This window comes from Ambystoma mexicanum, chromosome 4p, assembly GCF_040938575.1.
Source record: "Ambystoma mexicanum isolate Mex_15411 chromosome 4p, UKY_AmexF1_1, whole genome shotgun sequence".
In the NCBI taxonomy this organism is placed as follows: domain Eukaryota; kingdom Metazoa; phylum Chordata; class Amphibia; order Caudata; family Ambystomatidae; genus Ambystoma; species Ambystoma mexicanum.
In genome coordinates, this window is record NC_090927.1 from 1287404668 (window position 1) to 1287419142 (window position 14475).

Here is a 14475-nt window from a genome sequence, read left to right on the forward strand (position 1 = left end):
TGGTAATTATTCGCAAAGACACAATTGTGCTATGCACACATCCTTGTTTTTCTCCAAAATGTATCAAGTTCCATGTAAATCAATCCATAGAACTGCCTACATTCTTCCAACACCCCATGAAGGTAGCCGAAAAAAGGGCTGTCATGGCAAAACCAATCAGATAAACACTGTTTTTTTTGGTATCTTTAGCCTCAGGGAGAGAGGGTGATCCTATGTCCAAATCGGCTATTTCAAAATTGATTGTCAACTGCATCCGACTTTGCTATTCTCTTGCTAAAAGAATGTTGCCATTCAAGCCCAGAGCACTCTTAACTCGAGGCACAGGGGCAACTCTAGCTTTCATAGCAAATGTGCCCTTAAACACCATTTGAGAAGATGCCATTTGTAGTTCAGTTCCCACTTTCACAAAGCATTGCTGTTTAGATATACATTCTAAAGGTGATGCACAAGTGGGCCAGGCGCTTTGCTGCTCTACCTTAAAATATCCCACCTCCTTCTCCAACTACTGCTCGCTAATCTATGCAAATCATGTGATTCTAAGCAGATCCGCTAACCTCAGAAGACATACCTTACTTAAATCATATTTCTAATGCTTGTATCTGCTTAGATTTACATGCGCCCGCCTATCCTGCCCTCTTGGAGTTGAAGGTTCTTGTGTACATCATTGATGTTTTCACACCTCATCATAACTTACCTAGTTTCCACGCTTACACTTTATACTCCTTCTATTCAGAAATAATCTGTGGGACCTTGATGCGTGAGGGGCAATGCGTGCAGTAGATGTCACACTAGGGATAATATTACAAACACACCCAGTCGATGTCCCTTTTCGAACCTAGAAAACATGTGCAATACTTTGTGCCTACCTCGTAGATGTCATCCTAAGCAAATCATGTGAATCTAAGCAGATACAAGCATCAGAAATGCGATTACAGTAAGTAATGTATGCAGGTCTGGAGTGTTGATGTATTGCTACAATTTGCCCGTTATTTACGTTCCTTAAGGCCTTATCAGTCAGTGTATTTTTACACTTGCTGTTTAATTGGTTTAATTTGAGTGCTGTTTGCATCTCATTATACCATCCCACCACTCCTAGGTACCCTGAAGTCCAGCCTTTTTGTTCTACCACCTACCTTGATTGATTGAGTTTGGCTAGACCGAAGTGTCTTTTTCCACTAAAATAATCTCGCCCTCAGACCCCTCTATCAGGGCGGGTTCTGAAAATCCATCTTAAAAAAACACCAGGAAGCAATTCCGTGTGCGCTTTACAAATGAATAATAAAAAAATCTATTTTGATCTGTATTGAAGACTCTTCAAGAAGCTCTTTTGAACCTCTAGGCTTTGCCTCTTTATCCATTCTTTCTGCAAAAGTCATTTTCTGGGTGGAAATCGCCTGGGCCAGGCTTAAGGACAAATTGGGTGCTCATGAATACCGAGCTCCTACCATAGATATACGTTCATAAGGCATTGCCACCTGTCCTAAGCAGAAACTGTGAACACCCATTTTATTATGGCAGCTCTCTGCTGCACAAGGGACTGCATTTACTTTGTAGGTTTCCTTTAATTCTCACCCACCCTTCTACCGGAAACAACTGTGTGTGAGACACTGGATTGAAATACAAAGGTATTTACACTTATGCCTGCACTTTTACTATGGGGATCCAGCACATCAAAACGTATTATTCTTGCTAAATCCTCAAAGTAATCACTGTGATGAATGAAAATAATGGCCTGATTACGACTAAATGGTAATTAACCAGGTGTCCACCTACCTCTCCCAATATAATGGTTGGATTTTTGTTAAGCACATGTTTAGTTTTGAGCAGCACAGGATGTTGGCACACATCTTTCCTTGGCCCGTTACATGGTGCTGTGTTTTGGGTAAGATTTTCATAATTCTGATGAATCTTCCTGACCTGTGTCAACCCCAGAACTTTTTTTCGTAATTATTTTACCTTGTCCCTAGGTGAGTGGGATTCTTTTTCCCCCCCTCTCACCTAGTAGTTTGCTCTTTATGGGTGACCTTTTTATGTCTCTCCATGGTGTATGGTTGAAGTTATAGTTTCCTATAACCTTTGGGCTTAGGTTGGGTTGCCCCTTTCGGGCTCCCCTGTTGATTTCCCTTTCATATACTTGGGTGAATTATTGTTCCCAAGAAGTAGAGGGGTATTTTCATCCCCTTTACATGTTGTATAAGTGAGCCAGCACCCTCACCTATTGTGGAGTGCTGGGGGAGATAAATGTATCCCCTTTCTTACTTGGTAACATTTTGTTACAATTGCCAGTTTACGTGAATGGCTAGTGGCAGTGGTTTTACCTTTGACTTTTAGCCTTTATTATTCGCAGGCTGTTCAGCCACAGTAATGCACAGAAGGACCACCATTTTCATAAAATGATGGCCTCCTTTTTTAATTTTTTTTTTTACACCACTTCTTGTGTGCTTGCGGTTTGAGGTCTTCCCCTGCCATTCTAGGTGGGAACATCATCAGGGCAAGTTTGGTCTTCGGTGGGAATCCTTTGTATTCCCTGCCCAGGCTCCAGAGTGTTTGCGAAGGCCGGAAGCGAGGGAGGAGTCCAAAACTCCACAGCCCTTTGTCTTTCACCTTGCCTTAAAGGAACCAACTCCCAGTGGGGTGGCGGCTGTCCTGATTGGACAGCCAGACCGCCTTTGCTGTAAAATGCAGGGAGAGAATGCAGAAGTTGTGCTGTAGTTGTGAATACTCAGAACCTGGAAGCTGCTGACAAGTCGACCACCAGAAACCGACAAGAAAGATGAAGAAACTACAGCAATAGTGATTTCCAGTGACCGGAGAGCCTGCTGTGTAACGAGAGCCTGCTGTTACCGTTCCTTCCAAGCAAATTGGGGATCCCAGAAATGATGACCCCGACCAGAGCCTGGTCAGACCCACTAGACTCAAGTAGACCTGCATTTTGAGCCAACTCTTGGCATGCTGTGACCTTGCTGGGCTTCAATACCCCAATATCCTAGGACCTCGAGCCATTACTCAGTGCACTGTCTTCTGAATTCTGAAACGTGCTCAAACTTTGGTGGCATCCTACTGGACTTGCAGAGACCCGATTTGAATCCTTGAAGTCCCTCCATCAGAGTAATGGATTAGATTAGTGACAAGAATACAACCAGCGATATTCAGCGTGCTCCTGGCTCCTGATAAGGGCACCAAATACACAGAACCGCATCCAGCCGCGGAGAAACCCTTGCCTGGAGTCTTCCCTGTTGATCCCTGCTGCAAATTCCCTTTCAGTATCCTGTCTTCAGTTTTCACGACAAGGAATTAATCGACCAGGTTTTTGGCTGATGGTCCTGAAGACGTCCTGCTGCAAACCTTTCTGTGCTGAGGTACGGTGTTGGCTGGGGTATTACCTAAGCCTTTTGTGATTCCTGTGAAACTTTAGGGGCGATCTGATTGGGAGTCCTCTCATCCAGTTCACCGAGGACCATTGCTGGAATCCCTCTAGGGTGTCGCCACTGAAGTCCCTGGAACCTTTCTACCGCTCTAAAGTAAAATACTTGTTTGAAAAGCTTTCCTCAGGAACTCATCTTCCTACATCTGTGCCTATCCTGACCTGTCTTTTGGCCACTAGAGACTAGTGACCCCTCCTGCCACTGAGAAACACGCATGCTCCAAGAATAGGGAAGGACTTACAAGGTTTGGGCCTTTTGCCTAGTAAATGCAACAAGTGTTTAAAAGTTACTTACTTGTAATAGAGTTGGTTTAGTAACTGTCCCTCTGAAATATGAGCAGTTACAGAAGTTCTTACTATCCTTTAAATGGGTTCTGCCATTCTTAAAAGTATACATAAGGTTCTTTTACTCACATGTGAACTGGTTCCCCCACTTCCCAAAAGTAATGCTGTTGGCTTCACCTAACTATTTCTTTCAGAATAGAATTCTATAAGTTTACCAACTGGGTCTTGCTTCCCCTGCCCTGCTGTATAGCCTGACAAGAATAAGTCTGCCTTGGGTTTTACTTCAGCAATAAACCCAGAGCCGCAGGGGCATTACTGAGTCGGGTAAAGCCCGGGGGCCCATAGTTACAGGCCCAAGCGAAGCGAGGGCCTTAACTAATGCCCACAGGCTTTACCTGACTCTGTAATGCCCCCACGGCGAAGAAATTATTGCTTTTAGTACCCCGGCCCGCAAGACCGGGTACTAAAAGCATTGATTTTCTGTTATGAAACGCTGCAGCATTTCTGAATAGAAACAAAAATGCCTGCCGGGGGCCGCCATTCAAAATCCATGTAAAAAAGTAAACGAAGAAAATGCCCACCATGGAAAGGGAGAAGGGACTACATGTAGTGCCTTCTCCCTTTCCATGGCAGCCTGTCACGGATCGGGAGCGGACACGCTGGGGACAGAAGTGTTCCCAGCGTTTTCGTTCCCGAAAAAGGACCAAAAATAAGGTAAGTGGGATTGGCAGGGAGGGGATTGATTGGATGGGGCGGGGGCGGAGGGAGAAAGCACTTACCTGAATCCCTGGTGGGGGAACATTACCCATTCTGTGGCTCCTCATTGGCTGAGGGGCTGCCACATCCCTGCCGGGGACACAAAGGAAAGGAACGTCGGCAGAGGGATTCCTGGTCGGGTGAAGTCCCGGTGAGGGCCAATCAAATTGATTGTAGCAATCTGATTGTCCCTCGCTGGGTACTATTAACTTGAATAGCTGTGTGCAATTCTTAATAAGTGTATTGTGGGTTTTACTAAGCTTGGTCTGCCTTGTGCCATCCTTACTGCTTACCTCAATCTCTGTTCCACTGATCTGAAAAGCAACTGTAATAATTTAGGACTTAATCGCTTGGAATAACGGAGTGTTAACCTGAATGTAGTTCTAGGTTTAAACTGTAGCATGAATTTGTGTTCTACTATTCAGAAATGTTTCCTGGTAAAGGGTTGGTTTACTATGTGATTTCTCAACTTAGTGTCACTGCATAACTGACTGAGTCTACTACCCTTGAATTACTGTAATTGATCTAAAAGTAACTTGTGCTTTTACTCCCCCTGAATAGGTATGTTCTATTCTAAATGGGTATGATTAGGTCTGACTTGGCTAGAAATACTGTTAGTTATTCTGAACAAAGACTATGCTTTGGTCTGTGTACCTTAAGCATTTCAAAACAGAGGGGGGGTCTGGGAAACTCTACCAGCACGAACACAGCCCATTGACTTGTTCAATTTCAAGGGGAAATTTCCTCTCTGTGAAAAGAACAGTAAGCTAAAGACTTGGTTGAGATTCTCCCAGAGGCCATTCAACCAAGAACAAGTCAGTGGGCTGTGTTCGTGCTGGTAGAGTTTCCCAGACCCCCCTCTGTTTTGCATACCTTAGGCATTGTGTTGTGTTTTTATATGGTGTTTATGATTCTATGACCAAGTACTTACCCACCAAGAGTTACCTTGGCCTATTTGTATTTATAATAAACCTTCATTTATTTTATAATACTTCTAGGTGTTAGTGTTTCTTTTGAACAATTTTTATGCTACAGGCTCTTTGTACCTTCCTACAGCCTTCTCTCCCTCCTAAGATAAACCTGGCTGCGCTGTCTGCGCTACCAAATACTCAGGTGGTACAATCTTATACGAAGAGTGGAGTTTTGTACTGTCTCAGTTGAATGGATTTGTTGGATTTAAGAAAAACTGTCCTAACACAGTGCAGCATTTTTATTTGATTTCTTTGTGTACCTTGGTATGCTAGCATACGCACCTTTCTCAAGGTCCTGACACACTTTAGAGTAATGTGAGACAAAAGGAAGAGATGATTTGGATGAATAATTGCCAGTTGGTTATTGGGCCAATACATAGTTTGTTACTGAATTATCTTGATAACATTCTCCTAATTTCTTTCTGATCATTTTGATTATTGTGCCTGATTTATATTTGACCTTTTATTGTTTTTCTTGGTTCCTCTCAATGTTAAGGGCTGTTTAAATTGAATTCAAAATCATTTAGATAAATCAGAATACATATCAGCAGGAGGCAATTGGGTACAGTACTTGATGCAAGGAGATGGGAATGGCCCACAATTAAGATATTGAGGACATAGAAGGGCTTGGATGATAGCCAAGGTTTAAAACATTAAACATTGGATTGGTGTTTTGCATGTTTGAGGCCAATAGATTATCTTTTAAATGTGCTTCATGATTCTGAGTTAACAGTAGCTTTTTATCTTTCTATGACGTTATGGAATCGGACCAAATTTGTTGCCAAGTGTGCAAGATCAAGATTTTCCTTTAAGTAAATTTGCTATTGGACTAAGGATTAATTTGGTAATCATTTTCAATGCCACAGGTATGCCAGACTGAAGAAGCAGCAATATGTCATTCTTTGGATCCTTCTGAAGACATCAAAGTGTCCCAGTGCTATGGCTTTAAAGATTCTGCAGTTGAGGAAGGTTATGATGCAGACAGTGAAAGTAACCCAGAAGCCGATATGGGTAACATGGAAGGCAAGTGTAATTTAACAATGTTATTTCAGAGGATATTATCATTTCAACTCTCTACATGCCTATGCCTACTGGTCACCCACCAATGTTAAGCTTTTGAGTTCAAGTAGCACAAATATGCATTCACATTACAATATCTTTTCTATAGAAAATCAGACACTTTGATGTCTCTTCCTAATCCATGAAATTATGATTGTAATGGGTAAACAAGCTTGCGATTTCAGTTGACATATAACCTAAAGTGTATTTTGTGTTTATTTGAAGAAAAGGGGTGTCAGTTTTGTTCAGAATTGACTTAAATATACTCTTTAGAGATGACCGAGGCTCCTCCGCCCTGACCCCCCGATTTGGTCCTGTACAGTAGCACTAAGATGAAACAATTGATGAGCCAGTTTATAGGGTGTGCCTGGGGATAAAACAAACACTGTATCTATATTTCTGAGTCTTGTGGATCTGCTTAAAATCACATGATATACATAGGCCGACATCTGGTGGTAGTCACAGAGTATTGCATGGCTTGGGTTCGAAATTTAAAAAGGGACGTTGACTTGGCTTGCTTGTAATACTATACCTTGTGTGACGTGTACTGTACCCATGGTCCTTCATGTTTTGAGGTCCCTCAGATAATTTCTTTTTTCACCATTGTAGTTTGTCTCTATTAGCAGAGTTTCCTGGCTAATGCCATTTATTATAAGATTATTTTAGCCGTTCGAGCCTTCGCTTGCTTACCGTTTCGATGGCCATTCTTTTGTGGCTTTTTCGATGAACGGCTCCAGTTCCGAACCTTCGATGGGAGATCGCCTCTAGTCAACCGTTGGCTTTCAGCCTACACCACGCCCCGGCCTGTTAGGGAGAGTGGGGATGGTCATTTACTCTTGCACACATAGAATGTCTTTTCCTCTTTTTCCACTTTACATTGATCATCATGCTGCCTTTTACATTAATAATGGCAAATACTCAATTAAAATTTTGCCCGTCCTGCAAATGTTAAATACCCCTGGAAGGACATGCACTGTGTGTGCGCAATCGTTTCCTCTCTAGAGATCACTTGGAGAAACACTGCAAATCGTGTAAACATTTTAAACCCAAAACATTACAGGACCGGCGTACTAAATGCTGGGCCCACGCCATGTGGCCGAGGCATTCATTGATGGACCAACAGGCACCGAGAGTCCGAAGACTATCAAGGCAGCTACGGTGCACATGGTGACAGCGAAGACGATGGGGGCTCCTCTAAATCCCAAGTGCCAGTCCCCACCTCCGATGAGCAGGCAGGCGGTCCTGTGATGGAGACCATACTGTGCGATAAAGGCACACATGTCTGTTGCACTGAACACACAACCCATACTGTTGGTCAATTAAATCGTCAGACAAGCATGGACACATGATTGTCAAAAGAAAGTGGAAAAACCCTTTCTACCTCAAAGCGTCCTTTGTCCTCTGGGCCCTCACCTTCGCAATCGCTGCATGATATGATAAGGCATTTGTAACGCGCCTATACACAAGTGTTTCAAGGCGCGACGAGGCAGGGGGGGAAACAAGGGGAGACAGACAACAATCTTACTAGGCCAGGTGTCATTCAGATCACGCAAGGGTAGAGGGGAAGGGAAAAGTGCATGGGGGAAAGGGAGAGGGGAAAGTGCAGTACAGGGTTATTAGCATACAGCATACAGGATAAATAACAAGGGCCAGCTGGTGGCAAGTGCGAGGTAAATGCAGACAATTGCTGGGAAGGGGGGCTGTATGGATACAGACACAGTCCCGTAGTGCAGGGGTTGCCGTGGAGGCAGTGCAGGGGAGAGTGGCTGGGCCGAGAACGGTGAATGGCCCAGTTGCAGATTCAGTGCAGTTTCAGTAGTATTAGCAGGGGAGAGGGGGAGAGAAAGTGGAGGCAAAGAGGAAGGTTTTGAGGTGCTTCCGGAACCGGAGGTGGTTCTCCTCAAGTTTCAGGGAGGCAGGAAGGCTGTTCCAGAGGGAGGCTCCTGCAGTGGAAAGAGATCTGCCCCCAACTCGTTGTTTGGAGAAGCGGCTGACCCTGAGGGAGTTGGAGGCGGATGAGCGAAGAGCTTGAGAAGGAAGATATTTAGGAAGAGAGAGTTGAAGGTATTTTGGCCCAAAGACCCAGACGGCCTTGTGGACAATGCAGAGGGTTTTGAACTTGATCCTCGCAGTCACTGGGAGCCAGTGTAGTGATTTCAGTCCTGGAGAGATACGGTCCCTGGGCTTGAGGCCAAGGACAAGTCTTGCAGTCCTGTTCTGGATGAGTTGCAAAGGGCGGAGAGTAGAGGCGGGCAGATTTAGATAGAGGCTGTTACAGTAGTCCAGCTTAGAGAGAACCAGGGCACTAGAGACAGTGAGCTTCTGGGAGAAGGAGAGGAAAGGAAGGATACCTCTGAGGAGGTGTAGCTGGTAGTGTGACTTCTTAGATACGTCGGATATGTGAGGAGAGAAGGAGAGTGTGGAGTCGAAGATGACCCCAAGGTTTTTTGCCTTGCAGGTAGGAGCAGGAAGAGGGCCCAGAGAGGCCGGCCAGAGAGCAGCAGGGAAGGAGGGAGTGGGAGTGCCGATGAGTAGAATCTCAGTCTTACTGGCATTAAGGCAGAGGTCGTTGGCGGCACACCATTCCTGGATAGCAGAAAGACAGTCAGAGATGAGGGAAGGAGAAGAGGAGGCCGAGGGTAGCCTGAAAATGAGCTGGGTATCATCCGCATAGCACTGAAAGTAGAGGCAGAGAGCGGCGATGTGGTGGGCGAGAAGAGCCAGATACTGGTTGAACAGCCAGGGACAAAATATCTGAACAGATGGCGAGTAAACCAATAACTGACACAGCACCTAAAAAAAAAAAGATTCCTTTCGCAATCCGAAAAACATGCGCCGAAATCAAAACACTTGACGCATGCCCACTGTATCTATCGAAACTCCAACAACTAAGTTTAAGACCTGTTTCGAAAACATTTTTAAAACAAACTTCAATAAATTCCACCCCCGCTCCCCCCCGCAATCCCCCTGACGCATCTTGAGCTCAATCTGCCCCTACACATGATCAGGACAAATTAGATGATTTATACATAATTGGTACACCAGGGGGACCAATATTTACAAGATGACTAATTCACACAGTATCAATATTATGATGACGATGACCCAGATATGTTTTACCAAGACCAGCCCATTGGTGACTCCGCTATAGTCAGCTACAATATAAGGAGCTTTACTTTACTTTATTCATTTGTATAGCACACCATAAAACCCAGAGGAGTGAGGGTGCAACAAACAACCAGAGATCATACGCAGAACAACAAACAGCTAGCAGTGTGCAACTTTATTTAAAAAGCAATGTCTTGATTATTTTCCTAAATAATGCTATAGAGTCAATATCTCTAAGGCCAGTGGGATATCCTTCCATGCTTTTGGAGCTGCCATAAAGAACGCACATTTAATGACTTGAGTAAGATTGCATTTGGAAATGTGTAGCTGGTTTTAATTATTAGACCTCAACGTTCTGGCACAGAATTTTTTTGTCAATGCTTCCAGTAAATAATGCAGGCCTCCTCCCTTTACGCATTTATGAGTAATAGTCAGCAGCCGAAATTGAATCCAAGCAGCAACGGGAAGCCAATGCAGTCCCTGTCTAACCTCAGAGACATGGTCTTTCTTTTTAAGGCCAACAATAGTTCTAACCATAGTATTTTGTAGTGTCTGAAGTATAGAGATAACAATTTTAGCTGCTCCCACTAGGAGACTACTACAGTACTCAATCTTAGACCCAACAATAGCCTTAGCAACTGTCTGGCAGTTGGTTTGGGAAATGTAGGGTCTAAGTTGGGCCAGCAATTTAATATGATATGCCGTAGAAGAGATCAGGCTACCTATGTGTGCTTTCATGTTTAAATTCTGATCGAGGACAACACCTAGGGTCTTCAGTTTCTTTTTGTTTCTATATCACAACCAGCTATTAAAGAAAGTTTGTAATCTTCATCCAGTTTCTTCATTTTATTGCTTGTGCCTATTATCATCAGCTCTGTTTTTTTTCTTTGAGCGCCAGGCCGCCATTTTCCATCATCCATGATTGGATAATCTCATAAGTCTTATTTAACCTTTTTTCGTCTTCCTTATGTTGGCCTGACATGGGAATCACACATTGGGTGTCATCTGCAAAGTTAGTGAACCCTGTTATTTTTCTCCAGCAAGTTGAATAAGAACACTGTAAATATGTTGTATAGTGATGGCGATAAGCCTGCTCCCTGTGGAACACCACACTTCAAAATTATAGGAATAGTCTCTGCCTCCCAACTCTACAAATTTGTTTGCTTAGAAATGATTTAACCCATAGGGCTGCATTGTCTGAGAATCTTGCTACCTCCTTTAACCTGGTGACTGTTAGGCAGAGTTTGTATGCAGTACCCTTTCGGACCACTACACACAACTAAGACCACAGGTGTAAGCAAAACCAACCTTTGGTATAAGTCTGTACTAGACAGTTTTGTGGTAGCGTTGCTAAGCAGTCATGCTTATCTCAAGACGGAATGTGAGCTGCAAGGATGTTACACAGAGGTCTATAGTTACAAGTATTCAAATAGACACCTATACTCCAGGTTTCTTGGTAAAACACTTATTCATTTATTACACAGTCAGGTAGAAAACATTCACTAGAAGGAGGCAATCTATATCACACAAAAATATACTTCAGTATTTCACAATATCAGGTTCTGAGGCATTTAAACTACTTTGAAGGAGGAGCAAAATGGCATTCGGAGCATTTGAAGTAGGAGCAAAAAGGCATAGGTTAATAAAAACGGATGTTACAGTTACTCTAAAACAGTGCAAATAGTTTGAGTTAGCAAGAGGAGCTGATTCAATGCAATAGTTTAGGCCAAAGTCAGTGGGCTAAAGTCTTGTATAGGATAAAGCAGTTCTGGAGATTAAACGGAAAAGTCTTTGCCAAAGTTCTCAGACGTAGTTCCTAAAAGAAAGATTCATATGTCGGGTCACAAGCCGGTAGCTGTCGTCAAGCACACAAACTGGTGTCCCTCTCCCTGGCTATTTGGTTTCCTGCAGCACTCTGAGGAAAATACAACCAGCTCTGAGAATGGTATCCAGGTGGCTTACGAGTTGATTAGACCCACCAACTCAAAGGGAGAAGTCGTCCTTAAAGGGCTTATCTGTTGAGATGAACTTGGCGATTCGGACCTGCAGCAGGGATTCACCGGGCAAACCAACAGTCCAGGAGTCGCAGCAGCCGTCCTCTTCCACCTTGTCTTCGGTTCTTTCGTTCCAGTGGTCGACTCTGCCTTCCAAGCCAAGAGACTCGCCTTTTAAACAGTTTTTCCACATTCATTCCAGCCCAGCTGCCACTCACCCAGCAGGGTGGCTGTCCTTGCCGGACAGTCAGCACGCCAATCACGCCAGAGTGCATTTGGGTCTCCTAGCAGACTAAGCACAGGGAGTTTCTGGCACCTTCCTCACTTCCTGCCCACCCCAGACACCTCAGGCGCCAGAGGTGGTCTTCAGTCCTGAATTCCGCCAAAGGCTAGAAACAAAGGAATCAGAACTGGTTTGGCGTACAGAGACTCTAGAAGGACCTTTCCAAAAAGAAATGGTGAAAAAAGATCGGGACCCATTTAAACAAAGGAGGCTCAGATGCCATCTTGAAAAACATGGCTCCCGCGATTTAACGCTACCTGTGTTGGCGGTCGGGAAAAATCATGGTAGTTCGTTGTAAAACCACTGCCACCAGCCATTTCGGGAGGAAAGGGTAGCATTTGACTGCTACATGAGTTTCTAGACTTGGGGGATGCTAAGTAACCCCTCCAGCACTCGATTGTAAGATAGTGTGTGCTGGGTCTAGGAATTTGGAAAGACTAGTAAAGTCAATTTCACTTTACTTTCTCTGGGAAACAGTAGTTTATCCCAGAGAAGGTATTTAAACCTTGGGACAGCCTAAAAGGCTTCCCTGTGTCACTGCACTGAGGGTGCTGTGTGGCACTAATGAAAAGATGATGCCTATGGAGTTGTCTAAAACCCCATAATCAAAGACCACAAGAGTAAAACGCACATCGAAATACATGAGAGAGTGGGGGGAAAAAGGGTCGCTCTCTCTCCAGGTAAAAAAAATCAAGACCTCAAAATCCAGCAAAGTTGCTGGGTTGGTCTCTAAGGTGAAGGGAATTAGCACATTTATGATAATTCTCCCTAACAGTGACCAATTTACCATAGTCCACCAGATCAAAGGCGGCAGACGGGTCCAGCAGCATCAATGTCACCATCTGCCCTTTATCCATATGCTGTAACACCTGTGATTTTAAATCCAGTAAAGCCGTCTCAATACTGTGTCCCTGTCTGAAGCCTGATTGCCACTTATTCAAAATATCGTGCTCATTCAAGAACACAGAAAGTTGTATGTAGGCCACACGGTCCAAAATCTTCAACAAAAAAGGTGTATTTGTCATAGGACGATCATTTAGGGCTGTCTCTGGACAGAGACCTGGCTTCTTCATCAGTCGCGTAATCAGTGCTTAAAGTGGGCCGGGGCCTGCCGGGGCTGAGCCCCGGCAGTCTCCAAAAAGTGGGACTGAGCTGGGCCCTGCCGGGGCCCCCGTCCTACCGCGACATTGGCGGGTTGCATTATCCCGTCGCAAGATGCGCCTGCCATGAAGTCAGGCAAGCTGACAGAAGTGGCAGCCAACTGCAGCGACGCTGTGCCTGGCTGCCTCTTCCGTCAGTCATAGTAACTGCCTTTGGTGACCCCTCACGCGAGAGGTCATCAGAGGCAGTTATTGTCCCTTTGTTTCCCCAGGTTGCCGAGGCGTCTTTAACCCTCGGCGAACCTGGGGATTCCTCGACATATTTCGAGGTTTATAAAAGATGGCTTGGAAAGTACACATTTCAAGCCATCTTTTATAAAGCTTTGCTGACGGACAATTTTGTCCGTAGTCAAAGCTTTATAAAAGATGGCTTGAATTGTGTACTTTCAAAGCCATCTTTCATAAACCCGAAATCTTTAAAAAAAAGATGGCCTGAAAACTAGGCGAACCGTAGGGTATGCACACAAAAATATATAAATGTTATATATTTGTGTGTGTACCTTACTATGGTTTGTGTTCCTTGCAAGCCATCTTTTATAAACGTAGAACTATGTTACATATCTCTGTTTAGAAAAGATAGCTTGCAAACCATAGTACGGTACGCACACAAATATATAACATTTATATATATTTGTGTGTATACCCTACGATTTGCGTACTTTTTAGGCCACGCCCCTCCCACAAGCCACGCCCCCATATGAGGTCCCCCCCCCTCGATTTCTTACCCCACTTAAAGCCTTGGGAGTAATCCACACATTCTTTAAGTCATCAGGAAGATGGTTTTCCGAGAATGATGTATTTACAAACTTACAGAGTGTGCTTATCAGCTGTGGAGCGCATTCCTTAATTACCATGGCCAGTCATGGGTCACCCATACAATTTGTAGTTTTCAGATTGGTGACGATTTCAGCCAATTCAGTTTCTGTAACAGGTTTAAAATTAAACCGGAGTTCATGACTCTCTGATTGCTGGATGGAACCATCTATCAATGTATTATCTGTTATAAAACGAGTTTTGTTAGCTTCATTGTTAGCTCCCTGATTACTGTGCTCAGAGAGGCACAGCTTCACCTCACTGATGATGCCCAACAAGGCTGAAACACGTGTATGGGGTTGCTGTTGGTACTCTTGTTCAGAAAGGAATTGCCATAGCATTTCGGTACTGGACTGCCCATGTGGGCGGGACAAAGACTGATATGCAAATGGTATTTCCCATCTGTGAAAGGTACAGTGAGCAAAAAGCGTGTGCTGCAAACTCTCTCAGAACAGGTTATCATGCCATGTTCTTTCTGGAGAGGAGCGCCTGCTACCTTTTTTGAAATAGCTTCAATGTTCCCCTTAATTGTATCAATTTTTCCAATCAACACATCTTGAATAGTATTACACCATGCAGCATTCTTTTCAATAGTGTCTATATTAACCGTACACGGCTTTTC

The 14475-nt window shown here is 44.1% G+C and overlaps 1 protein-coding gene across 1 annotated transcript in view; it reads left to right on the plus strand.

Annotated features, from left to right (window-relative positions):
* Window positions 1-14475, plus strand: part of LYST (lysosomal trafficking regulator) — a 3942656-nt gene that overhangs the window by 226313 nt on the left and 3701868 nt on the right. Inside the window, exon 8 of the mRNA XM_069606985.1 lies at window positions 6303-6459. Within this exon, the coding sequence (XP_069463086.1) occupies window positions 6303-6459 (157 nt within the window). The remainder of the gene's footprint in view (window positions 1-6302; window positions 6460-14475) is intronic.